This window comes from Conger conger, chromosome 5 (genome assembly GCF_963514075.1).
Source record: "Conger conger chromosome 5, fConCon1.1, whole genome shotgun sequence".
NCBI classification, from domain to species: domain Eukaryota; kingdom Metazoa; phylum Chordata; class Actinopteri; order Anguilliformes; family Congridae; genus Conger; species Conger conger.
In genome coordinates, this window is record NC_083764.1 from 14,430,786 (window position 1) to 14,457,399 (window position 26,614).

Here is a 26,614-nt window from a genome sequence, read left to right on the forward strand (position 1 = left end):
AGAAGGCCTTCATTTATTTCAGTGGCTCAGAGTATTTATTGAATGTATATTTATCTACATTCAAATAAGTGTATTTTAGTTTACAAATATATATTTTTTATTTTATTTATACCACAACTAATTTCTTGAGACACAGACTTGTAACTGTATAAAATACATTTTAAAGACTACTGCTGGTCAGGCGACGTTACTGTAAGTGTGACGCATACCTGTATATCATGTTTCTGCAATTCATGCTATGTTAATGTGTAAATGTTTTTTGTTCTTCCAACAGGTGTACCATTTGTGAACTTATACCTCTCCACAAAATACAATGAATTTTAGTCAACCTGGAATGTTTGAACATTCTGACTTCTGTTATGAATCTGTGAATAGATCTTGCCCAAAGATCACCTACCCAACAGCGATGCGAATTTCACTGTATATTTTCTTCATCACCATCATTGTTCTAACCATGTGTGGAAACCTCTTTGTCATCATTTCCATCGCTCACTTCAAACAGCTGCAGACTCCAACCAACTACCTCATCCTCTCTCTGGCAGTGACTGACTTCCTCCTGGCAGTAGTCATCATGCCTCCTAGCATGGTGCGCACGATTGAAACATGCTGGTATTTGGGAGAGGTAGTCTGTAAAATCCATTCAAGTACTGATGTAATGCTATCAAATGTGTCAATTTTAAGTCTTTCTCTTATTTCCATTGATCGATATTATGCAGTTTGTCAGCCCCTCCACTACCGGACCAAGATTACCACTTGTACTATAGTTATCATGATCCTGATCAGTTGGAACCTGTCGTTTATCATTGGGTTTGGAATGATATTTCTGAAACTGAACATTTGGGGTTTCGAAGATTTTTACTACAATAACTTTCATTGTTTTGGAGGCTGTTTCCTTTTCCTGAGCAAAACAGCTGCTATTATAGGTTCAGTCCTATCATTTTACATACCAGGATTCATTATGGTTACCATCTATCAGAAAATCTTACACATTGCACTGAAGCAAGCCCGCACAATTCACAGTACTGCATGTCATCATGTGCAATCTGGGAACAGCACATCGTTAAGCAAAATGGAGAGAAAGGCTACAAAGACCCTGGCCATTGTTATGGGGGTATTCCTGTCATGCTGGTTACCGTTTTCTGTGTGTACTGTAATTGATCCAATCATTAATTATTCTGTTCCACCTGTTTTGTTTGACACATGTGTCTGGATTGGCTATTTCAATTCAACGAGTAATCCTATTGTTTATGCTTTCTTTTACGGTTGGTTTCGGAAAGCCTTCAAAATGATCATTTTTGGTAAAATATTTCAAGCTCATTCCTCAAGAACAAAACTCTCCACAGAATGAGAAGTTCCTGCTTTCACTTTAACTGGAGTATAATTTGTACAACTGAAATATAAATGAAATTATACAAACTGTATGAGATGCCGAATTTACATAATCATTTTGTAAACAAACAACAATTACATTTTATATGCAAAAACATTAAACAGTGAAAAATTAGGTCATGAGTAGAAATGAAAAAAGACCAGCAGCCTATTTTATGAAATTGTCTCACAATCTAATTGTATCTTGAATAGTGGCTTAAACAGAAGGCTGTGACTCAGTACTTATTTATAGAATCCCACTTTGCCATGTATATGATTTTACCTATACATAAATGTTATACTAGATGAGGTCAATACCTACTGGTTATATGGAGGTCCAGAACGTTTGTGGGCTTCATGTGAATTCCCCAAGTGCGCTGTGTTCACACTTTCAAAATAACATTTCATTGATTATCACTTTTAGGCATGAAGAGTGCATTATTGGCTGAATTCACAAGACGGGGTAATTATAAAACATGTTCACATTCCAGTTTAATTTTATTTGAGACTTATTTAGACTTCTACTGCTGTAGCCTATCCACTTAGAATTATGACGCCTTGTGTGTTCAGAGATGCTCTTCTGCATACCACTGTAATGTGTTGTTATTTGCGTTACTGTCACCTTCCTGTCAGCCTTGACCAGTCTGGCCATTCTTCTCTGACGTCTCTCATTAACAAGGCATTTCTGTCTGCACAACTGCTGCTCACTGGATTTTTTTTGTGTTTTTCACCATTATTTACTAACACTAGAGTGCGTGAAAATACCAGGAGATCAACCGTTTCTGAGATACACAAACCACCCTCCTGCCACCAACAATCATTCCATGGTCAAAGTCACTTAGATATTTTTTTCCCCCAATTCTGATGGTTGATGTGAACATTAGGTGTAATAAACTAAAAATGTTCCTAATACAGTCCTCAGTGAGTGTACATCATACAGTACACAGTGGGCTACAGAATGTTTGGCACTCCAGACTGGCAATGACAAAAATAAACAATATAATTATTGAGATTAACTCAAAATGCCAATATGTGAAAAATACTTTGTGAATGGTACTTTCTTAATGTTTCAATGGAATCAACCAAAATTATATATTCATTTAATAAAAAATACATTTGACAAAATTGTGGTTTGACAATTATTGGCTTGCTGATTTAGTACTTGGTGTATCTGGCATGGATAACAGTATTTTCCTGTGATGCTTGACAAGGTTAACCCTCATGTGGGTTTTGGGTTAACCCTAATATCAGTTTTAAATCTTTACTAAAAGAAAATTATATTCAAGATTATTTATTTAGTCTGTGAAGAACATGTAATGGAACAAAATGAAAGGGTGGACATTTTAGGTGAAAACCGACAGGTCATGGTAAATATGATAATAATTTGCTCTCACATCTCAGCACACACATGTATGCTTATAAAATCAGATATTATAAAATGCTGCATATTTCATGGAATGGACACACAGATCTCTCCACCCTCTTTTAGACATATTGTCAATTTGACTTGGCGAACAGTACCAGTATATAAACTTGATAGCTGCACAGAATTTGTAAAGATTTTTTTGTTGTGTGGGATGATTACTACAAGTGATTCAAATTAAAGTAGAACCTGCACACCTGATGAAGTATGGGTTGAAAGGTTATTTGATTCTAATAAAGAATTATGTTGAGTTTCGGTGTGAAGGTACTACATTAACCTTAATGGGTACGACGCTATATTGCCTTGCACCCTGGTTGATGTGTGTATCTCTGTACTATTTTAATTTTAATGATTACTACACATAATCTCGGTATCTGTAATGCAAATATTGACACAAGTCATCATTTAATTAATCTTTAACTGAGCAGTAAGGAACTTACAAAACACTGGCACAATTGTAGCTGGCACATAATTGGTTCACCACTCCAAGGGAGGGCCTCGGCAGGGGTTAGTAGGACCGCCTCATACAGCAGCGCCCGCCCCCCCCGTTGCCTTGGAATCACATTCATGGGCTCTGAGATGATACGGCTTGAAGAAGGCATGTCGTTCTCTGGATCACCAGATCTCTCCGGTTCGCCGAGGGATGGGGTCATAAGTGGTGTATCCCAAGCTACTTAAATAGATGACCTGTTTTTTCTTAGTTGGACAACAACAAAACTGAGAATAAATGGCTAAATGTGTTATGTTCCAGTGTTCTGTCCTGTGTTAGTTTATCATTGTTTACTATCATATTCTTATAATTTATTATTTTTCATATTTCATGTCTGGTGTTCTGTTTATATTCATTAATCCTTACACTCGTCTTCCCCTGTGATGTCTGAGTCTGAATGTTTACTAGCCCAGTCACTCCCCTGTCTGCGTGCCCCACTATTCGGGTGTTTACGGTAGTTCCGGGGTTCAACCTTCCTTCCAATCTTGCATTCCTTACTTCCTGCTTTCTCTCCATTTCATGTTTGTACATAACACTAATATACTAATCCCAACTAACATAGAAGTTACTACAGTAATAATTATACTGACACACTAATATGTTTGTCAAACTAACAAACTAACATTCACTAGTTTTGGGTATTTGTAATTTAAATCACTTAACTAACTTACTAACGCATCTCAAGTTTCAATTCTGTTCTGTAACTCCGCCTCCCTATACCTGTCTCTCCATATCTCTGCATCTTCTGATTCTCTTTAATTGTCTACTCCCTAGTCTGGAGCCGTTTGTATTACATGTGTGTCTTTGTGAATCCAGTCCGCGTTTTCGTTTCCCCCTCGTTATTGTGCTATTACCCATTCATGTGTCTGACCTGATGTTTATTTGTTAGACCGCCCTCACTCCCATGCCTCGCCTAGTTTGTCTCATTCCCCTGTGTATTTCTACCTGTCCTTTTCAGTTGCACCCTGCTAGTTCATCTTGTCCTGTTTTCTAAGTCTCAAGCCCTTTATTCCTTCCCCCAGTTCTAGCCTCCTTGTTTCCTTGCCCTTGCCCTTGCCCTTGCCCTTGTTCCTGAGTCCTTGCCCTTATATATCTGGATTTCCTGTTTTGACCACTGCCTGCTTCCCTGGATATCTGTACCTCTGCCTTGTTGGACTGACCCCCTGGTTTTTGACCTTGGCCTTTTGGTTCCTCTGTTCCCCCCAGCATAACAAAATAAGAATAAATAGGATAGAAAATTCAGTATAGAAAGCTGTTCGAAAGATTCAAACATGATTTTAATGTTAACATACGAGGGAGAATTAAATTTAACTTTTCTTGGGAAATCTACATGTATTTACATAATCACCAATATATACAGCTGCATCTCCAAAAATGTGAATATCATGGAAAAGTTCATTTTTTTCTTAATTTCATTCCAAAAGTGAAACTTTCATATATTCTCGATTCATTACACATAAAGTGAAATATTTCAAGCCTTTTTTGTTTGAAACCGAGGCGGTACCGTTTGACACCAAGGCAGTAACACTTTGCTTGGTGTTAGTAGATGTGCTGGGCTCAACAGCAGAGACCGCATGCACTAGGGTTGCGGGTGCCTGTTTTTAATGAGCCACCTATCCACACTGAAACATTTACCTAGCTAGCTATATAAAACTAATTGTGTTAGGCTTCTGTAAAATAATTTTTACCCAGCAAGCCAACTCCAGTGACTAGCAACAAATCAGCTTTAGCTAGCCTGGAGCTGGCTAGCTAGCTGGCTTATCACCAAGTGAGCTGGTTACTTAAAAGAAACAAACAAAATGTGGAAACTCAACTGTGAAACTATACACGACTACTAAAATAACTTATAAGACCCAGGGAAAATAATGAAGAAGAATCAAAGATATTAATAGTTTTAATTGGATTCCTGAGAGCAACTAGCTACAAACAGGTTTTGCAGTTCACTTAACCATGTCTGTACTGCATGTGTGAAGGACTGTCGTGGTTTGGTAATAATGTAAAGGAGGAGCACTGACTAAGCACTCCCACACTTTCAAAATGGGTGATAGGAAAGCAGTGCATTTCTTGAGAAACAAAGGCAAAATTACAGAAAACTATGTGCGCTAAAAAAAATAGCATTTTCTTTGGTTGGGTAGATGATTTTTGGGTAGATGATTCTCTGCCCCCCCACAGACACTCCCTTGCTTTATATCATGTAGTACACACAGTCTGCATTTTGATATGAACAATCAAATGCTGAAGCATTTAGGCAATCAGTGGTTTGACAACTAAAAACAATAGGGAAAATCCATGCTGTTGGGGTTTAGGGGATTGCAGCACATTGAGTGAGTCATTTTAAAGCTCTGTGGGAATGTGAGAAAAATATATATAACAGAACCACCTCCAATGATGCTACACATTGCCACAGGACATCTGCCAGAGGTCTTGAGAAGGCCTTCAGTGGCTCAGAGTATTTATTGAATGTATATTTATCTACATTGAAATACACGTATTTCAGTTTATTAATATATATTTTTTATTTTGTTAATTTCTTGAGACACAGAATTTTAACTGTATAAAATACATTTTAAAGACTACTGCTGGCCAGGCGACGTTACTGTAAGTATGATGCATACCTGTATATCATGTTTCTGCAATGAATGCTCAGTATGGTAAAAATCTTTTATTTTGGTTCTTTGTTCTTTCAACAGGTGTACTGGTTGGGAACCATCATACCTCTCTACATAATACAATGAATTTTAGTCAAACTGGAATGATTGAACATTCAGACTTCTGTTATGAGTCTGTGAATAGATCTTGCCCAAAGATCACCTACCCGATAGCTATGCGGATTTCACTGTATATTTTCTTCATCATCATCATTGTTCTAACCATGTGTGGAAACCTCCTTGTCATTATTTCCATCGCTCACTTCAAACAGTTACACACTCCAACCAACTACCTCATCCTCTCTCTGGCAGTGACTGACTTCCTTCTGGCAATAGTCATCATGCCGCCTACCATGGTGCGCACAATTGAAACATGCTGGTATTTTGGTGATGTGGTCTGTAAAATCCATATAAGTACAGATATAATGCTATCAAATGTGTCCATTTTAACTCTTTCTCTTATTTCCGTTGATCGATATTATGCAGTTTGCCAGCCACTCCACTACCGGACCAAGATCACCACTTGCACTGCAGTGATCATGATCCTGATCAGTTGGAACCTGTCGTTTATCATTGGGTTTGGAATGATATTTCTGAAACTAAACATTTGGGGTATTGAAGATTTTTACTACAATAACTTTCATTGTTTTGGAGGCTGTTTCCTTTTCATGAGCAAAACAGCTGCTATTATAGGTTCAGTCCTATCATTTTACATACCAGGATTCATTATGGTTACCATCTATCAGAAAATCTTACACATTGCACTGAAGCAAGCCCGCTCAATTCACAGCACTGCATGTCAGCACATACAAACTGGACACAGCACATCTTCAAGCAAAATGGAGCAAAAGGCTACAAAGACTCTGGCCATCGTAATGGGGGTATTCTTGACATGCTGGTTACCCATTTTTGTGTGTAACATAATTGATCCAATCATTAATTATTCTGTACCACCTGTTTTGTATGATGTATTCTTCTGGATTGGCTATTTCAATTCTACAAGTAATCCTATGGTTTATGCTTTCTTTTACAGTCGGTTTAGGAAAGCCTTCAAAATTATCATTTCTGGCAGAATATTCCAAGCTCATTCCTCAAGATCAAAACTATCCACAGAATGAAAAGCTGCTGCTTTGATTTCAACTTGAATATTTTGACTTCTTGTAATTCGACTTCTGTCATATTAATTAAACTAAAATGCTAATTAAATCATGGAAGCTGAAGGAGATGATCGTGATTAAATGACCATTAAAATGATAAATTTAAAAAAGTATAGCATGTTATACATATTAACCCTCTATGGTACACATCATGAAATAAAATAAATGTTAAAAATAAAATGAATTATTGTGTTTTTTGTAGTTCTATTTGACCTTAAAATCTATTCTAGAATGCATTTCTTCAAGTTTAACCTTTTTATTAGGTAATTGTCATTTATAAAAGGAAAGTGAATGCATTTAATTGTCTATTAACCCTCAAACAACCAACATATTGTGCACACACTAATGGCCAACTGGGGTCAGATATGAAAAAGAAGGCCCAATCAACAAAAAAGCAATTTTTTAAAATTTATTAAATGTCATCAAACATGTAAAAGATCTTTTATTTGCCATTTTCTGGCAAAGTTACTCTGATGAAGGCCTAGTGCCGAAACGTCAGCAAGTCTGCCAATAAAGTGGTGACTCTGTAAAGTAGCAGTGTTGCGCTTTTTCCTTACTTTTTCAAAAATTTTCATAGAAAACAAAAGTATATCTACTGTATATTATTGCAATTGCAGTACATTTAGTAATCATTAAAGGAGTAATACGGTGTTTGAATGTGAAATTTCCTAGTTGTCTTTAGGCAACAACAAAACAAATGTGCAACAAGGTTTTAAAATTGTGAAAGAAAAAATATCATGAAAAGCTGTAATATCGACTTATAGAATCGTGATACTTCCAGAATCGCATCGAATCCGCACCTCACCCTGTATTCACACTATGAGCGATTTGGTCGACTAGTTGCCGGAAGTGCTTTCATTTTCTATGAAACGGCCAATAACATGAGCCACTGGGCAACTGAACGACTAAGTTGCCCATGGCTTAACTTTCCGCAGGTAACACCCATCAACAACCAATCATAATCTTGGGTTTCATATTTGTCCAACCAATATGATACCATATTGTAGATAATTGTTCCACCTAGATTCTGTGCCAAAAAATTGAGGAACAAGGTGAAGGTACAATCCAAAAATTCTTTTTAAAACACCTTAAAAATGCTTGTTATGCAATGACTGTTGCCAAGTTCAATATCTTGTTATTAATTGCCCATAGGTTGAAAAAATATCAACATTGCTGAGTGCTTACAGCTATTAATATCTTGAAGTAACATTATTGAACTTCACCAAACCATTTTACAATTTTTAAATGCAAGTCACTTTATTGGCATGACAAAGTCGTGGTCAATACAAATATATTTTAATTCATATCACACTGATGGCTTTGGCTCTCAAAGTTGCAGCAAGTTGCAGGCAGCGTATGAATTTAGAACGGTGATCAGGCTTGATCAGTACTACCTGCCAAATGTTAAAATGATTATATGAACTGAATCACCACCTAGCATCCAATAGAAAATAGATGGGCTTAAGCACAAACCTGCAAAAACATAGGTTTAAGGTTAGGTTAGGAGGATAACATGTACATAGCATATATAAACCACCTGGTGAATATATCACAATCCAAGAACTTTTAATGTTATCTTTATGATCACCTCTGATTTAGTCGTGAGGGAATCATTTATCTCCAGCGAATAATACAATAAACTCTATTTGTTCTCTCGCTTCATAAATAAATGCAGCATAGGCTACAGTGCATAATCACAAACAAATAAATATTTCCATAGCATACCCAAATGTCCTGTGAAGCTAAACACTTGCCCATTACAGCGTGCAAGTAAATGGTACGAATTTACTATTTTATTCATAAGTATACTTTGATTTACTTGCTTTTTCGATACTAGCATTATTAGAAAGCAAGTAATCCAAGTATTGTAATGAATCCATTTATCTCTCAAAAAAAACTGTCCTGACAGTTTCTCTCTCATTTTGGCCGCTTAGGCTATGTTTGATTTGCCAGTAAGAGACAACATAGGTTAAACTATGAGAATTTAAAATACATTGCTTCATATTGAGCCCCCAAAGTAAAAACAAAATTGAGCAGTAATCCAAAATTATTCAGGAACTACCTAAACAAGTTCACTTGATAAAAAAAATTTTGGAACACTTTGATAGAAAATCCTAAAAAGATGTGCATATAATTTAGAGTGAGACACAAGACTGTTGCCGTTTTAAGCACTCAAGGGTGGTTTATTCACAAAACAGAGGCCTTATCCATTCAGAAAAGTGCTCTCTTTTTGGCCACTCTGAGTTGTATGTTGTATATTGGGTGGTTTTTTGTTGGTTTTTGGGGGGGTTTTTTTGCTGCTGGTTGCTTGTCTGATTTTGTTCTCTCGTCCTCCTCGTCCATCTCTCCCCCCATTTTAGAAAACCGACAAAATACAAAATAAAACAGAAGTATTAGGCGATTACCTCTAGGCTAGTAGCTAGCTGAACTTTCCGACGATGGGGTTGTTGAAGTGAATGCACGCGCCAGACTGACAGCCCTTGCAGCAGTTGCTAGGTGATAAGGTAAACTTTCATTTCTGCTACCAGTTAAAAAGAAGTATAGGCATATGGTCAATAGTCGCTGTCTTTTACTCATTTTTACCTGTTTACAGACACGGGATTGGATGTCTAAACATAAAGAGGAAAAAACAGAATAGCAGTAGAAGAATCCGGTTTATTTGGAACTACAAAAAACCGGGACAATTTGTGTCCCGGGAAAGGATAGTAATTTTCTGAGACAGTCGCTCAAAAAAGATAACAATCCCAGGAAAACCAGAACGTGTGGCAACACTAGCTTAGTCTAATCAACTGTACGTCACTCTGGATAAGAGTCTCCGCCAAACGGCATTAATGTAATGTAATGTACACAAATGTTCGGCTTTTTAAATTAAGCTTCTAATCATGGAGAAATTAAGCAATTGGTGATTCGAGTTATAAAAACTGTGGAAATCCCATGGCTACAGTCAGTGCTCAGGGGATAACAGCACCTTCAGTGAGTAACCTGAAAGCTCTGTATGACTGTGAGCAAACTGTATTTAACAGAACCATCTCCACTGATGCTACACATGCCACAGGACATCTTCCAGAGTTCTGGAGAAACCACATGTCATGTTTCTGCTATGATAGCTTGGTATGGTAAATGTTTTTTGTATGCTTCTTTGTCCTTCCAACAGGAGTACCAGTGCCCTATTATAGCTGACAACATAGTACAATGAATTTCAGCCAACCTGGAATGATTGAACATTCAGACTTCTGTCACGAGTCTGTGAATAGATCTTGCCCAAAGATCACATACCCAACAGCGATACGGATTTCACTGTATATTTTCTGCATCACCATCATTGTTCTAACCATGTGTGGAAACCTCCTTGTCATCATTTCCATCACTCATTTCAAACAGCTCCACACTCCAACCAACTACCTCATCCTCTCTCTGGCAGTGACTGACTTTCTTCTGGCAATAGCCATCATGCCTGCTGGCATGGTGCGTATGATTGAGACATGCTGGTACTTTGGAGACATGCTCTGTAAAATCCATTCAAGTACAGATGTAATGCTATGCAATGTGTCCATTTTAAATCTTTCTTTCATTTCCATTGATCGATATTATGCAGTTTGCCAGCCACTCCACTACCGGACCAAGATCACCACTTGTACTGCAGTGACCATGATCCTGATCAGTTGGAACCTATCGTTCATAATTGGGTTTGGAATGATATTTATGAAACTAAACATTTGGGGTATTGAAGATTTTTACTACAATAATTTTCACTGTTTTGGAGGCTGTTTTATTTTCATGAGCAAGACAGCTGCTATTATAGGGTCACTTCTCTCTTTTTACATACCAGGGTTCATTATGGTTACCATCTATCAGAAAATCTTACACATTGCACTGAAGCAAGCCCGCTCAATTCACAGCACTGCATGTCAGCACATACAAACTGGACACAGCACATCTTCAAGCAAAATGGAGCAAAAGGCTACAAAGACTCTGGCCATCGTAATGGGGGTATTCTTGACATGCTGGTTACCCATTTTTGTGTGTAACATAATTGATCCAATTATTAATTATTCTGTTCCACCTGTTTTGTATGATGTATTCTTCTGGATTGGCTATTTCAATTCTACAAGTAATCCTATGGTTTATGCTTTCTTTTACAGTCGGTTTAGGAAAGCCTTCAAAATGATAATTTCTGGCAAAATATTCCAAGCTCATTCCTCAAGATCAAAACTATCCACAGAATGAAAAGCTTTGATTTCAACTTGAATATTTTGACTTCTTGTAATTTGACTTCTATTGTATTAATTGATATAAAATGCTAATTAAATCATGGAAGCTGAAGGAGATGATCATGATTAAATGACCATTCAAATGATAAATAAATAAAGTATGGCATGTTATACATATTAACCCTCTATGGTACACATTATGAAATAAAATAAATGTAAAAAATTAAATGAATTATTCCATTTTTTTAGTTCTATTTGACCATAACATCAATTCTAGAATGCATTATTTCAAGTTTAACCTTTTTTTAAGCAATTATAAATAACTTTGTCCCAACAGGGCTAACTTTTTTCCCCAAAAAAGCCCCAATACATAAGGAAAGTGAATGCATTTAATCGCCTCAAACCCTCAAACAACCAACATATTTTGTACACACGAATGACCAACTGGGGTCAACTTAAAATCATGAAAAAGAAATGTCATTAAACATGTTAAATATATTTTCTTTTCATAGAAAACAAATGTATATATCTACTGTATATTATGGCAATTGCAGTACATTTAGTAATCATTAAAGGAGTAATATGGTGGTTGAATGTGATATTTGCTAGTTGGCAACAACAAAAGAAATGTGTAAAATGAGTACCCCTTCCATGCCAAATTGACCAAGCGGTGTATACCAGTGACGAGTGTTGCTGCTGAACGTGTGTTCTCAACTACAGGGAATATAATTACTACCGAGAGCAATCTTACACCATGTTGGCTAGCTGTAGTTTTTGCAGAAAATCTTATCCATACCTGAACCCAAGCTTGATGTACTATGCCATGGCAGCAGCAAATGTAGCTTTTTTGTTCACTTCTAATTTCAAGTTCAATTGTATACTGTTGTATTTGAAGCAATATTTTCTATTGCGTAAGCGCTGCATTTAGTTTTTGAGGAAAAAAAAGACGTTCAGCATCATCAGAATCTCGGGTTTCATACCAATATGATACCATGTCATATATAATTGTTCTGCCAAGTTCTGCTGCAGAAATCTTTTTTAAGAGTAAAGGGCAAGCACCTTAAAAATGTTTGTTATGCAATGACTGTTGCCAAGTTCAATATCTTGTTATTATTTGCCCATAGGTTGAAAAATATCAACATTGCCAGGTAAAATCGGCTTAGCAGGACTAACATTAGCTCGTATAATTGCACATACATGATAATCACATATTGTCAGTGTCGTAACCCAAGGGTTGGGTATGGCAAATATACAGGTGCATCACAAAGAATTAGAATTTTGTGGAAACTTTCATATGTTCTAGATTCATTAGACATAAAGTGAAATATTTCAAGCCTTTTTTTGTTTTAATCTTGATGATTACAGCTTACAGCTCATGAAAAATATTAGAATATTACATGAGACCAATCAGAAAAAGCATTTTTTTTGTTATATTATGTTATATTCTATAACAAAGCAACCGAGAAAAATATATCGCTAACTAGCGAAAGCAAAAAGTCTCATTGCGCAACCACTGTTATATTGTGTATTGCCGTTTTTCACTTCAACAGAAAATGTGTGGCTGCACGAGGAAACAAGGCCCTCCCTGAGCCTAGTACACTTGAGCGACCCATCAACAAAGCCACTCATAATGTGAACACGGGGTAGGTATTGTGATAATATCGTATTGGGTGGTCCCTGGTGATTCCCATCCCTAACCAGAAATAAAAACTTTTTTTTTCTCAGAGCTATTTACGTTATATTTCTCCCTGGCTCCATAAAAATATAAATGTTGAAGACAATATAGCCTTCTGTAACTGTTCAGAGGACCAGCAAAAAGGGTGCTTGTATCCAGTACAATGCCAGTGAGTCTTTCCACACACAGCAAGCTCTCACATGGTGTAAATTCACCCTTAGTCCAATGACTATCGATACAGAAAGCAGTATTAACCCCACCCACTTTGCCCCATTTTGATTGAGTCATCAACGTCTTTTGTTGCATTCATATTTATATCATACAAAAATTGCAACCTAATAAAAACGCAGAACAGCAGTTCTGATACTTATCAGCCTCTTATTTGCAAAGCAGGGCCCCCCCCCCCCCCCCCCCGACTGCATCAGGGTTCACTTCACTTCTCCACAGACCTAGATAACTTTTATTCCAAGTCCCGCCGACATATTTCCACTTTGGTAGAAATATAAGTAAGAAATAATCCACGATTATTGTTACACAGATAATACTACCTTGGGGTGGAAAATTCTGCTTAAACCATGATCTTTTACCGAAGATAAAAATATAAGCAGGGGTCGTCAATATCTAACGATAGCAAACTAGCAAAAGAATAGATGCTTACAGCTATTCATATCTGGAAGTAACATTACGGTTCTTCACAAAACCATTTTATAATGTTTAAATGCAAGTTACTTTATAAAAACTTACTCTCATATATGTGAATAAAACACATGTGAAGGTTAATTTTATAACCTACTAATACATAAATAAAATAAATAATCAAAGCAAATAATCATTTTCCCAGCGCATGGGAAGTCATGAAAATTTTTATATTTCATTATGCTGGCATTATTAGAAAGCAAGTAATCCAAGTATTATTATGAATTTAATTTATCAAATACTGTCCTCTCATTTTGGCCGCTGAGGCTATGTTTTATTTGCCAGTAAGAGACAACATAGGTTAAACTATGAGAAATGATTTAATGCTAGATTCACTAAATACCTAATCGAGTTCACTCGATACTACATTTTTAGGAACATTTTGATAGAAAATTGTTTGTCCATTTGGTCTGTTATGCAGTCCACTTCTTGCATGGGGTTAAATTCAGCATGATCCAACCCATTTGCCCCCAACGCTGCTCACTTTGCGCTTCTCGCCTCTTGTCTGGAAAATGACAACATTCAGGAGGCACGGCCCATGCAAGTAACTGTGCCAATTTGCCATGCAAGGTTGATTACAGAAGATAGGGCCCTCTATATCATCTAGTACAGAAATGTTCACCTTTTTAAATTGAGCTTCTAATAAGGGAGAATTTAAGCAATTGGTGATTTGAGTTGTAAAACTATGGAAATCCCATGCCTGCAGTCAGTGCTCAGGGGATAACAGCACCTTCAGTGAGTAAACTGAAAGCTCTGTATGACTGTGAGCAAACTGTATTTAACAGAACCATCTCCACTGATGCTACACATTGCCACAGGACATCTTCCAGAGTTCTGGAGAAACCATATGTCATGTTTCTGCTATGATTGCTTGGTAAATGTTTTTTGTATGCTTCTTTGTCCTTCCAACAGGAGTACCAGTGCCCTATTTTGGCTGACAACATAGTACAATGAATTTCAGCCAACCTGGAACAATTAAACATTCAGACTTCTGTTACGAGTCTGTGAATAGATCTTGCCAAAAGATCACCTACCCAACAGCGATGCGGATTTCACTGTATATTTTTTTCATCACCATCATTGTTCTAACCATGTGTGGAAACCTCCTTATCATAATTTCTATCGCTCACTTCAAACAGCTGCACACTCCAAGCAACTACCTCATCCTCTCTCTGGCAGTGACTGACTTTCTTCTGGCAATAGTCATCATGCCTCCTAGCATGGTGTGCACGATTGAAACATGCTGGTATTTTGGAGATGTGTTTTGCAAAATCCATTCAAGTAGTAATGTCATGCTGTGCACTTCATCAATTTTAAATCTTTCTTTCATTTCCATTGATCGATATTATGCAGTTTGTCAGCCCCTACACTACCAGACCAAGATCACCAATTGTGGAACAGTGATCATGATAATGGTCAGCTGGAGTGTTTCTGCCTGTGTTGGGTTTGCAGTGATATTTCTGGAACTGAACATTTTGGGCATTGAAGATTTTTATTATAATAATGTTGCTTGTGTAGGACTCTGTATTGTGTTCCAGACTAAGGCATCAAGTTTGCTATCTTCCATTCTCTCATTTTACTTCCCTGGGATCATTATGCTGGTCATATATCAGAAAATCTTCCATGTTGCACAGAAGCAAGCCCGGTCTATTCACAGCATTGCCTGTAACAATATGCACTCTGAAAACAGCAAAAACGAGCGAAAGGCTACAAAGACCCTGACCATTGTTATGGGTGTATTTCTGTCATGCTGGACACCATTTTTTCTGTGTAACGTAATTGATCCAATCATTAATTATTCAATTTCACCTGCTTTATTTCAGGTGTTTATCTGGATTGGCTATTGCAATTCAACTTTTAATCCTTTTGTTTATTCTTTCTTTTACAGTTGGTTTAGGAAAGCTGTCAAAATGATAATTTGTGGTAATATATTTCAAGCGCATTCCTCAATAACAAAATTGTCCACAGAATGAAATACTCCAGTTTTGACTGTACTCCAAATAAAATGCATGCATTGAAATGCAAATTAAATAATAAAAACTGAATTCACAGCATCATTTTTATAAATTAGAGCAAATTTTAAAACTATGCAAAAAGAAATTACTCATGAGTACAAATAGAATTTAAAATCTAAATTAGTGTTCAAATATTACATTTTATTACAGGGAATTTACTCTTTGGGCAATAAACCAGTGGTTTGACAGTAATTCACACCCTCCCTGGAAACAGATGCTAAAATACTCTATATTTTCAGGCATCCCATACAAAAATAATGCAACTAAATGCATAGAAGCATACACACATGGTCAAGAGGTTCAGCTGTTTTTCAGACCAAATGTCAGAATTGGGAAGAAATGTGATCCAGTGAGCAACAGGTCTGTGGGGAAAAACACCTTGTATTTTATTAATTTTTTGGCTTAGATTTGGCTTTTTAGCTTTATTTTTTCTGCATTCGAAAAACATAACCTTAACCCTCGAATGGGGTCAAATTGAGCCCACCAGTTTAAATAAACACAAAATTATTGTAATAGAAACATTTTGACACGTTGTGTGTCGCCTCTTCATTGTCTCCCAAATGACGAGCCTTTTATCCATGAATGAAAATCTGAGAATCATCTAATGGTACATGAGCCTATGGTACAGTAATTGAAAGTTTGGCACCTGTAAAGGAATGTGCCGCCAGAATCATTCACAAAGAAATCTGAGATAAAAATAAAAATGGTTGTATATTTTCTTTTTACAGTTCCAGAGGGTCAACATAATCCCACACAATGCATGTATAGGCCAAGTTGGTACAGGATTTAGCATAGTATGATGTTTATTGCATGTTTAACGACCAAATTAGAAAATAAGAAAAATCATACAGTATAATTATGATAAAAGCTTAACTGGTTTTTAAGATATGTCAAACACTGAATGGGGTCAAATTGACCCAAACCTAATACAAAGGTTAAATGGGACCATGATTTAACCATCCTGTTGTGTTCCGGTCAAATTTGACCAATTTACAACTTTTCTGTATCGCAATTGTGGTTTCCTTCATCCAACGGTCACAAGGATTCATAGATTTAACAATACCAAGCAAAAGTAAGCAAAGTATCCCTGAGCAAGTCACCTAACCCCCAAATGCTCCCAGCATGGCAGCCAATCGCTGTTGGTGTATGAATGGGTGAATGAGAGGCATCAATTGTGCGCTATCATTATATAGCGCCTTGGATAAAGGCGCTACATAAATGCCAACCATTTACCATATGAAAGTAATGATTAAGTTTTACACATACAAAGACACATGCATGAACACACACATATCCATAACCATGTCTTCCTATAATCTGCTTTGAGATTTAATTTGTTTACATAAATGTGACCCAACTTTGGCTTGAGATACATGTCTCACACTCCACCATTTCACAGGAGAGGCAAGAAACATTGCAAAATCACAAAGACTGATAAAGCATGAGCTCCATCGTTAGACCATACAGATTACAAATGCACTTGAACATGGGACTCCAGGATTACAGTGATTCTAATGCCTGATGCACACCACAGGATAATTGGGCCTACTGAGCACTTTATTAGGTATTTATTAGACTTATTTGTTTTACTTCTACTGCTGTAGCCTATCCACTTAGAGTTATGATGCATTGTGTGTTCTGACATGCTCTTCTGTATACCACTGTTGTATGTGTGGTTATTTGCGTTACTGTCACCTTCCTGTCGGCTTTGACCAGTCTGGCCCTTCTCCCTTGACCTCTCTCATTAACTACGCATTTCTGCCCACAGAACTGCTGCTCACTAAATCTTTTTTGTTTTTCACAACATTCTTTGAGTGAAATGAGTGAAAATCCCAGGAGATCAGCAGTTTCTGAGATGCTCAAACCACCCTGTCTGGCACCAACACTCATTCCTTGGTCAAAATCACTTTGATCACATTTTTCCCCATTATGATGGTTGATATGAACATTAACTTACGCTCCTGACCCATATCTACATGATAGGCTGATTAGGTAATTGCATGAATAAACAGGTGTACAGGTGTTCCTAATAAAGTACTCAGTGAGTGTATGTTGTCTTTTGTGCAACCGTGAATTCATTTTTTGCCAAGTTTTTCCTAAAATGACACTCCTGTTGTACAATAACATATCTAATTAAGTACAGTACTCCTAAAACGATAATTATGGTACTGATACAGAGTATTTAAGCACTGTATTGGCAGAGTAACAATACCTGGAGTTATCTGCGCACCCTTATTTTCAGCTGCAACTTTTTCACATTTTATTTATTTCTTCTGTATGACAGCAGAAGAATTAGAGGGACGTTTTGTAGATAACAGCACCTAAGCAGATCAGGAATCTGGATCTGATGTTTCTGTCCTGTCCGTGGAGTCAGATTCTTCAGAAAGTGCTGGAGAAGACGAAGAAAACCGGTCCGCCAATATCAACCTTGTGAGTGTTCAGCTATTTCTCCAGAATTGCGGCCCACTGATATCATCCCACAAAACAGCAGTGCTGGTGATATCTTTGGATTTTCTCATCCAAAGCCAAAAAACCTTGCCATTTGGGTGAAGCCACTTCAGACTGGGCCTGAGACTGAAAGGGTTCATTTTAATACTTAGCATATTTATAAAATGTAAGTGTTGTTCATTTGAAAAATTATTCTATAAATTCCTCATCTCATTAATTTTGTATAATTCAATTTACACTCTAGTTGTTCAAATGATATACAAGTTGAAGTCAAAGCATGAGCTTTTCAGTCTGAGGACAGTTTTGTTCTTGAGGAATGAGCTTGAAATATTTTGCCAAAAATTATAATTTTGAAGGCTTTCCGAAACCAATTGTAAAACAAAGCATAAACAATAGGGTTACTCGTTGAATTGAAATAGCCAAGCCAGAAAAATGTGTCAAACAAAACAGGTGGAACAGAATAACTGATCATTGGATCTATTATGTTACAGATAAAAAAAGGTAACCAGCATGACAGGAAAACCCCCATAACAATGGCCAGGGTCTTTGTAGCCTTTCGCTCCATTTTTCTGTTTTCAGATTGCACATTGTTACAGGCAATGCTGTGAATAGAACGGGCTTGCTTCTGTGCAACATGGAAGATTTTCTGATATATGACCAGCATAATGAACCCAGGGATGTAAAAAGAGAGAATGGAAGATATTGCACTTGATGCCTGGGTCTGAAACAGAACACAGCCTCCTACACAAGCAACATTATTGTAATAAAACTCTTCAGTGCCCAAAATGTTCAGTTCCAGAAACACCATCCCAAAGCCAACACAGGCAGAAACACTCCAGCTGACCATTATCATGATCACTGTGGCACAAGTAGTGATCTTGGTCTGGTAGTGTAGGGGCTGACAAACTGCATAATATCGATCAATGGAAATGAAAGAAAGATTTAAAATGGATACAGTGCAGAGCATTACCTCTGTACTTGAATGGATCTTACAGAACATGTCACCAAAGTACCAGCATGTCTCAATTGTGCGCACCATGCTAGGAGGCATGTTGACTACTGCCAGGAGGAAGTCGGTCACTGCCAGAGAGAGGATGAGGTAGTTGGTTGGAGTTTGCAGCTGTTTGAAGTGAGTGATGGAGATTATGACAAGGATGTTGCCACAGATAGTTAAAACAATGATTGTGATGAGGAAAATATACAGTGAAATCCGTATCACTATTGGGTAGGTGATCTTCAGGCAAGATCTATTCACAGCCTCGTAACAGAAGTCTGAATGTTCAATCATTCCAGGTTGACTGAAATTCATTGTATTATATTGCCACATTTAACGGTTAGCAACTGGTATACCTGTTTGAAAAACAAAGAAACAAAAATACATTTACCATACCGAACATTCATAGCAAAAACATACGTGCTGTCGGTAAGTATTTGGACAGCGGGAAATTTTCTGTTCTTTTGACTTGAAATAGCACATTTGAAATAATAAGTAATAATGAATTTGAGTTGAAAGTCGAAGGGTATTTACATCCATATAGGGTGATCCATGTATGAAGCTATAGAAATTGCATCCCTTTCAAAACATAGTCCCCCCAAAAGTAATTGGACCGTTGGTTTCTCAGCTGGTATATTCAGAGTTCAGGAAAAAGATCTTGTGGACAGATGACACCAAGATTGACTTGTATCAGAGTGATGGCAAGGGCAAATCTAGAGTCGAAAAGGAACTGCCCAATAATCAAAGCACTCCCTCTTACCAGTGAAACATGGTGGTGAGGGTGTTATAGTTCGGGAATTCATAGCTGCCACAGATGGTGGCCTCCTCCATGACCTTTGGACGGTGCTTCATCCCACAGCAGGGCAATGATCCCAGACATATCCCTCTATTTCTTCTTAATGATGTTCCAGTTTGTTTCTGTAAACCTACTTTTTGGCCAATGTCTCTGACTGCTTTTTTCCCCCCATTGCTCAGCCTCATAACAGATTCCTTGACTTTCATTGGCACAATGCTGGTCCTCATGTTAACAAATACCGATAACAGACTCCAAAGGCAATCAAAAGCATTGAATCAAGACTATATACTGTAAGCTTTTGTATACCTGCACTTAAGAAGCGATTGAATGTACCAGACTAATCCGAAACAGATGAGTAGCCAAGTGTCCAATTAGTTTTGATCCCCAAAAATGTATGTATATTTATGTATAAATAGGGATGTAATTCTTGCATGGATCACCCAATATAGATGTCGATACCCTGAAATTTAAGCTAACAATCTGCACTTTAACCCATATTCATTGTTTCATTTCAAATTCAATGTGTTGGAGTATAGAGGCAAAATAAATGGTACTACTGTCCAAATTCTTGCGGACTGCATTGTATGCATCGCACTTAACATCTCCTGAATAGCACTATTAATTGAAATGTATTTTATACAGTTACACATTTACAATTCTCACTCTCACCTCAGAAGTCACTTGTGGTATTAAAAAAAACTAAAATATGTATTTCTTTTTATGTTGATAAATATGCATTCAATAAGTATTCTGAGTAACTGAAATAAAGGCTTTCTCAAGACTCAAGATCCGCAGGTCGTGTGGAAAGGTGTAGCATCAGTACAGATGGCTCTGTTATATGCAGTTTTCTCAGTCTCACAGAACTTAAGGGTGACTCACTTAGAGTGTTGTTATTCCCTAAGCACTGACAGCAACCATGAATTTTCCCTATTGATTTTGCTACTCAAACCACTGTTTGCTTAAATGATTCCTCATTAGGCAGAAATTGTGTGTTCTTGATATAAAGACTCAACTTTCATGACAAATCTACATAGATAAAATGTTGAACTCTCTTCAGACCATCCTACTACATGGTAAAGAATTAATCACTCTTCTGTGACATTGCCAACTATTATGGTATTTTTTTATTCAGTGTTAAACTGACTTCTAGTAGCAGCACGGTCCTGTAAGAACTGCATTCATAAATTCCATTCATGATTTTAAAATTTTTAAAATTTTATCTTCATTTAACCAGCTTAGTCCTTTTGAGATCTGAAAATCTTATTTGCAAGGGAAACCTGGCCAAGAAGACAGAAGCATACATATGGTGTATTTGTATAGTCTTTCTTCTGAGCATTACAATACAATGACAAACAAAATATACAAGCAAACAAAAACAACAAAATAAATGAAAACAAAAAAACAGAAAAAGAAGACCAGGCGAGTCTGATTTAGCCAGACCCTGAAGTAGCCAGGGAGGGAGTATGTGTGCTGGAAACTATATGGGATGACAAACACCTGTTAGCGTAGAAGTGTAACTCTCTCACTTTGTTGGTTGGTTGCAGACATACTTGCTGCATTGGACCATTTCCATCTCAATAGGCTACTTGCACACTGCTCAAAAAAATTAAGGGAACACTTAATCACCACAGTGTAACACCAAGTCAGTTAAACTTAAGGGATATCAATCTGTCCATTTAGGAAGCACAAGTGATTGTGGATCAATTTCACCTGCTTTGGTGCAAATGAAAGTGACAACAGGTGCAATGGAGATGCAAAAGCAAGACAACCCCAAAAAAGTTAATGGTTTTGCATGTGGTGGCCACAGACAATTGCTCTCTCCTTATCCTTCCTGACTGATTCTTCTCTAGTTTTGTGTTCTGCTAGTGTCCTTCTCACTACTGGTAGCATGAGGCGGTACCTGCAGCCCAATCAGGTTGCACTTGTAGTCCAGCTCCTACAGGATGGTACATCCATGCGTGTGGTCGCAAGAGGGTTTGCTGTGTCTCCCAGCACAGTCTCAAAAGCATGGAGGAGATACCAGGAGACTGGCTGTTACACAAGGAGAGCTGGACAGGGCCATAGAAGGGCATCAACCCAGCAGCAGGACCGGTATCGGCTCCTTTGTGCAAGAAGGAACAGGAGGAGCAATGCCAAAATTACCTCCAGCAGGCTACTGGTGTGCATATTTCGGACAAAACTCTCAGAAACAGACTCCATGAGGGTGGCATGAGGGCCTGGCGTCCTCTAGTGGGACCAGTGCTCACAGCCCAGCACCGTGCAGCTCGATTGCCATTCGCGAGAGACCACCAGAGTTGGTAGGTCCACTATTGGCACCCTGTTCTCTTCACAGATGAGAGCAGGTTCACACTGAGCACATGTGACAGGCGTGAAAGAGTCTGGAGATGCCGTGGTGAATGTTATGCTGCCTGTAACATCATCCAGCATGACCGGTTTGGCAGTGGGTCAGTGTGATGGTCTGGGGAGGCATATCCTTGGAGGGTCGCACAGACCTCCATGTCATAGCCAACGGTACCCTGAATGCTGCTAGGTACCAGGATGAAATCCTCAGACCGATTGTCAGACCTTACGCTGGTGCAGTGGGCCCTGGGTTCCTCCTGGTGCAGGACAATGCCCGGCCTATCTACCGTCCTCCAGGGCCCCTGGGAAACTTCCTTGATGAGCTAGACACCCTTCTCAGCTCCTTCCCTGAGGATGGCACCCCACTGATTCTCCTTGGAGACTTCAACATCCACCTAGAAGATTCCCAGGCTGCGGCCTTCCTACCGCCAATCCACTCCTTCGGCCTCTCCCTCCAACACTCTCCTCCAACCCACAAGGCGGGCAATGGGGGCGACATGGCTCAGGCAGTAAGAGCAGTCGTCTGGCAGTCGGAGGGTTGCCGGTTCGATCCCCCGCCCGGGCTGTGTCGAAGTGTCCCTGAGCAAGACACCTAACCCCCAAATGCTCCTGACGAGCTGGTCGGGGCCTTGCATGGCAGCCAATCGCCGTCGGTGTGTGAGTGTGTGTATGAATGGGTGAATGGAGAAGCATCAATTGTACAGCGCTTTGGATAAAGGCGCTATATAAATGCCTGCCATTTACCATTTTACCATTTACCTTGTCTTTGTGAGGAACTGCTCATGCTCCGATTTCACGGTTACCCATCTGCATACATCTGATCACCACTTCATCTCATTCTCCCTCCCTCTTCCTCCCCATCCTCCTCCCCCTCCTCCCACCCACCTTTGCCTGCCGTAACCTCCACTCCCTCTCACCCTCTTCCTTTGCCAGCACCGTCATCGCCTCACTCCCCCCTCTTGAATCCTTCTTCAAACTCCCCACTAACTCTGCATCTGCCACCCTCCATTCATCTCTCTCCTCCGCCTTTGACTCTCTCTGTCCGCCTGTCTCAAAGCCACCTCGCACATCCCCTCCCAGTCCTTGGATATCTGACACCCTCCGTACCTCCAGGGCCAGCCTCCGCACAGCGGAGAGGAAGTGGGGGAAATCCAGAGACGCTTCAGACCTCACGACTTACCAGTCTCTCCTGGCGGCATTCTCTTCCGCTGTCACTGCCGCCAAAGCAAAATACTTTCAAACACAAATTCAGAACTCCGGTTCTAACCCCCGGAAACTTTTCTCTATTTTCTCCTCTCTCCTCAATGCACCACCTCCTCCTCCTCAGTCCTCCTTTGCTGCTGATGACTTTGCTGATTTCTTCGATGAGAAGGTCACAGTCATCCGTAGATCCTTTACAACCACCGCCCCCATCACTGTGCCCTTCCCCCCCTCTAGGCCTATCCCTTCCTTTTCCACTTTCTCCCCCCTTACAGACTCTGATGTTTCTCAACTCTTGCTCTGCCACCGCCCTACAACCTGTGCCCTTGACCCTATCCCCTCTTCTCTTCTCCAAACTATCACACCTGACATTCTCCCATTTGTCACCTCCCTTGTCAACTCCTCCCTGTCATCCGGCTGTTTTCCGGCATCCTCCAAGAGGGCCCACATCACTCCGCTGCTAAAAAAGCCTACTCTGGATCCCTCCATCATCCAGAACTACCGCCCGGTATCTCTTCTTCCTTTCCTTTCTAAAACTATTGAACGAGCCACTTCTACTCAACTTTCTTCTTTCTTTTCTAGCAACAACCTGCTAGACCCCCATCAGTCTGGCTTCAGATCGGGCCACTCGACAGAGACTGCGCTCCTCTCCGTCAGTGAGTCACTCCATGCCGCACGAGCAGCCTCCCTCTCCTCTGTCCTCATTCTTCTAGATCTCTCTGCTGCCTTTGACACTGTGGATCACTCCATCCTCCTGTCTGCCCTGTCAGCAACGGGCATCTGTGGCACAGCCCTGGATTGGATTGAGTCCTACCTCTCTGGTCGCTCCTTCCAGGTTGCCTGGGCTGGTTTGGTATCGACACCTCGGCCCCTCGCCACAGGAGTTCCCCAGGGCTCAGTCCTAGGCCCGCTTCTTTTTTCTCTTTACACTCGCTCCCTTAGCCCTGTGATCACTGCACATGAGATATCCTACCACTGCTACGCGGACGATACCCAACTCTTCGTCCCGTTCCCGCAGGTCTGATACGCAGGTTTCAGCCCATATCGCTGCTTGCCTGAGGGACATCCAGAGCTGGATGGACAACCACCATCTAAAGCTCAACCCAGGCAAGACTGAAATGATATTCATCCCTGCTAAAGCCTCTCCCCATCCGGATCTCTCCATTTCCCTCAGGGATACCACACTCACGCCGTCACCCAGTGCAAGGAACCTCGGCGTGGTGATGGACTGCAGACTGTCCCTCTCCGAGAACATTGCGGCGGTGACCCGGTCATGCAGGTTCTTCCTATACAACATACGGAGAATCCGCCCCTTTCTCAACCCCTACTCGACCCAGCTCCTGGTCCAAGCGATGGTTCTGTCCCGCCTGGACTACTGCAATTCCCTTTTGGCTGGCCTCCCAGCGTCCGCCATCAGACCCCTCCAACTCATCCAGAATGCAGCAGCTCGTCTGGTCTTCAACCTTCCCAAATACTCACACGTCACCCCCCTGCTTACTTCCCTCCACTGGCTGCCTGTCATGGCTCGCATCAAATTCAAAACATTGGTGCTAGCCTTCCAAGCAGTTAAAGGGTCTTCCCCAGCTTATCTACAAAAAATCATCAGACCCTACACCCCTGCCAGACCTCTTCGTTCAGCCTCCACAGGCCGCTTGGCACCTCCCCCTCTCCGAACCTCCACCTCACGCTCACGACTACTGTCTGTTCTGGCTCCACGGTGGTGGAACGAACTCCCCGTTGAGGTCAGAACTGTAGAATCTCTCCCCACCTTCAAGCGCAAGCTGAAGACACACCTCTTCAAGCAGCACCTCTCCCCATCCCTCCCTACCTCCCTGTGAACCTTAATTGTTGTCTCTGTGACTTGCTCTGTGTATCGGTATTTTTAGTTGGCTAGGTAAGCAGTGTTTGGATAGTTAACTTTGGTCACTTTTGCTCTATTTGTTTGTTTCTTTGTTCTCTTATTATTCACTATGCTTATGAATAAGGAATCAGCCTGTTTTTGGATGTGAAATTAAGGAATGTGTTTAACTTGTTGATGGGGTTTGGGTATTTGACAAAAACTCAATGAGTATATTAGTATAAAAGATGGTATGTATTATTGCGATTCTTGCACTTATTTTCTTATTTTCTCAACCTGCTTTTGAAAAATAAATAGGATGTGAAATTATGGAATGTGTTTGACTTGTTTATGGGGTTTGGGTATTTGACAAAAACTTCAATCAGTGGAACTCAATGAGTATATTAGTATACAAGATGGTATTATTGCGATTCTTGTACCTATTTTCTTATTTTCTCGACCTGTTGCTATCTGATGATAGCTGCAAGGAGAGGGAGTTTGGGACTTTTTTAGTTTAGTAAGCAAAATGCAGTATTTTAGATCTCATAAGACCCATAATATCATGTAGTTTCCATGTGTCCTTTTGGAGTCTCCAAACGTCCTTTTTGGAAAGCATTGATTGCCTAGATGTTGCCGAGACATTGAGCAGATGCTAATTTTTTGTGAAAATGTCCTCAAATTTGAAATGGCTTTTCCAAGACATGGCTCCATAGTGATTCTAAGCGCACCAGCCAGAGCTATAACAATTCAGTGAGATAAAAAGCTTCCTCAGCTTTATTTGAGTTTATCTGGAGTAATTCTGAAAACAAACCCCAAAGGGTTACCTTTCATAGGACCAGGAGTATGCCTGTAGTCAAAACGCGTGAAGACCTACCCTGGTTAAATAAAGGTTTTGAAAAGAAAGGACACTTTAGCTCTCAGAGCAAAAAGGGCACGGGTGGCCCTGAAGGCATAGCCAAATTGTAATCACACACCACAACTGCCAATGATTCTGGAGCCCACTGTAGTTATGGTTGTCTGTGCAAGCCAGTACTATTTCATTGAGAGACCATTTTATAAATGAGGCTGCTGGTCTCTTGCAGAACTCTACTTTTGCAAATGCAGTTGGCTGCAAAATTTTCAAGTGAAACTTTTATACATTTTATTTCTTCTCATGACTCAATTTTTATTCAAATTTTTTGCATATTTATAAAATGTAAGGTTTGTCTGATTTGTAAAATGATTCTGGAAATTCTGCATCTCAGTCAGTTTGTATAATTTCACTTCCACTTCACTTATACAAATGACATGTGAGTTGAAGCCAAAGCAGGAGCTTT

At 39.4% G+C, this 26,614-nt stretch overlaps 5 protein-coding genes across 5 annotated transcripts; 4 read left to right on the plus strand and 1 right to left on the minus strand.

The window, feature by feature from the left end:
• Positions 1–313: 313 nt before the first annotated feature.
• LOC133129400 (trace amine-associated receptor 1-like) lies at positions 314–1,348 on the plus strand. Its single transcript, XM_061243464.1, has one exon. It carries the CDS (start codon positions 314–316, stop codon positions 1,346–1,348), a length of 1,035 nt encoding a protein of 344 aa, XP_061099448.1.
• Positions 1,349–6,006: 4,658 nt separating this feature from the next.
• Positions 6,007–7,047, plus strand: LOC133129434 (trace amine-associated receptor 1-like). The gene has a single exon (XM_061243528.1). The coding sequence runs from the start codon at positions 6,013–6,015 to the stop codon at positions 7,045–7,047; it is 1,035 nt and encodes a 344-aa protein (XP_061099512.1). The 5' UTR covers positions 6,007–6,012.
• Positions 7,048–10,278: 3,231 nt separating this feature from the next.
• LOC133128263 (trace amine-associated receptor 1-like) lies at positions 10,279–11,313 on the plus strand. Its single transcript, XM_061241645.1, has 2 exons — positions 10,279–10,594; positions 10,667–11,313. Exons 1-2 carry the CDS (start codon positions 10,279–10,281, stop codon positions 11,311–11,313), a joined length of 963 nt encoding a protein of 320 aa, XP_061097629.1.
• Positions 11,314–14,618: 3,305 nt separating this feature from the next.
• Positions 14,619–15,641, plus strand: LOC133129302 (trace amine-associated receptor 1-like). The gene has a single exon (XM_061243281.1). It carries the CDS (start codon positions 14,619–14,621, stop codon positions 15,639–15,641), a length of 1,023 nt encoding a protein of 340 aa, XP_061099265.1.
• Positions 15,642–18,417: 2,776 nt separating this feature from the next.
• Positions 18,418–19,440, minus strand: LOC133129287 (trace amine-associated receptor 1-like). Its single transcript, XM_061243255.1, has one exon. It carries the CDS (start codon positions 19,438–19,440, stop codon positions 18,418–18,420), a length of 1,023 nt encoding a protein of 340 aa, XP_061099239.1.
• Positions 19,441–26,614: the final 7,174 nt, after the last annotated feature.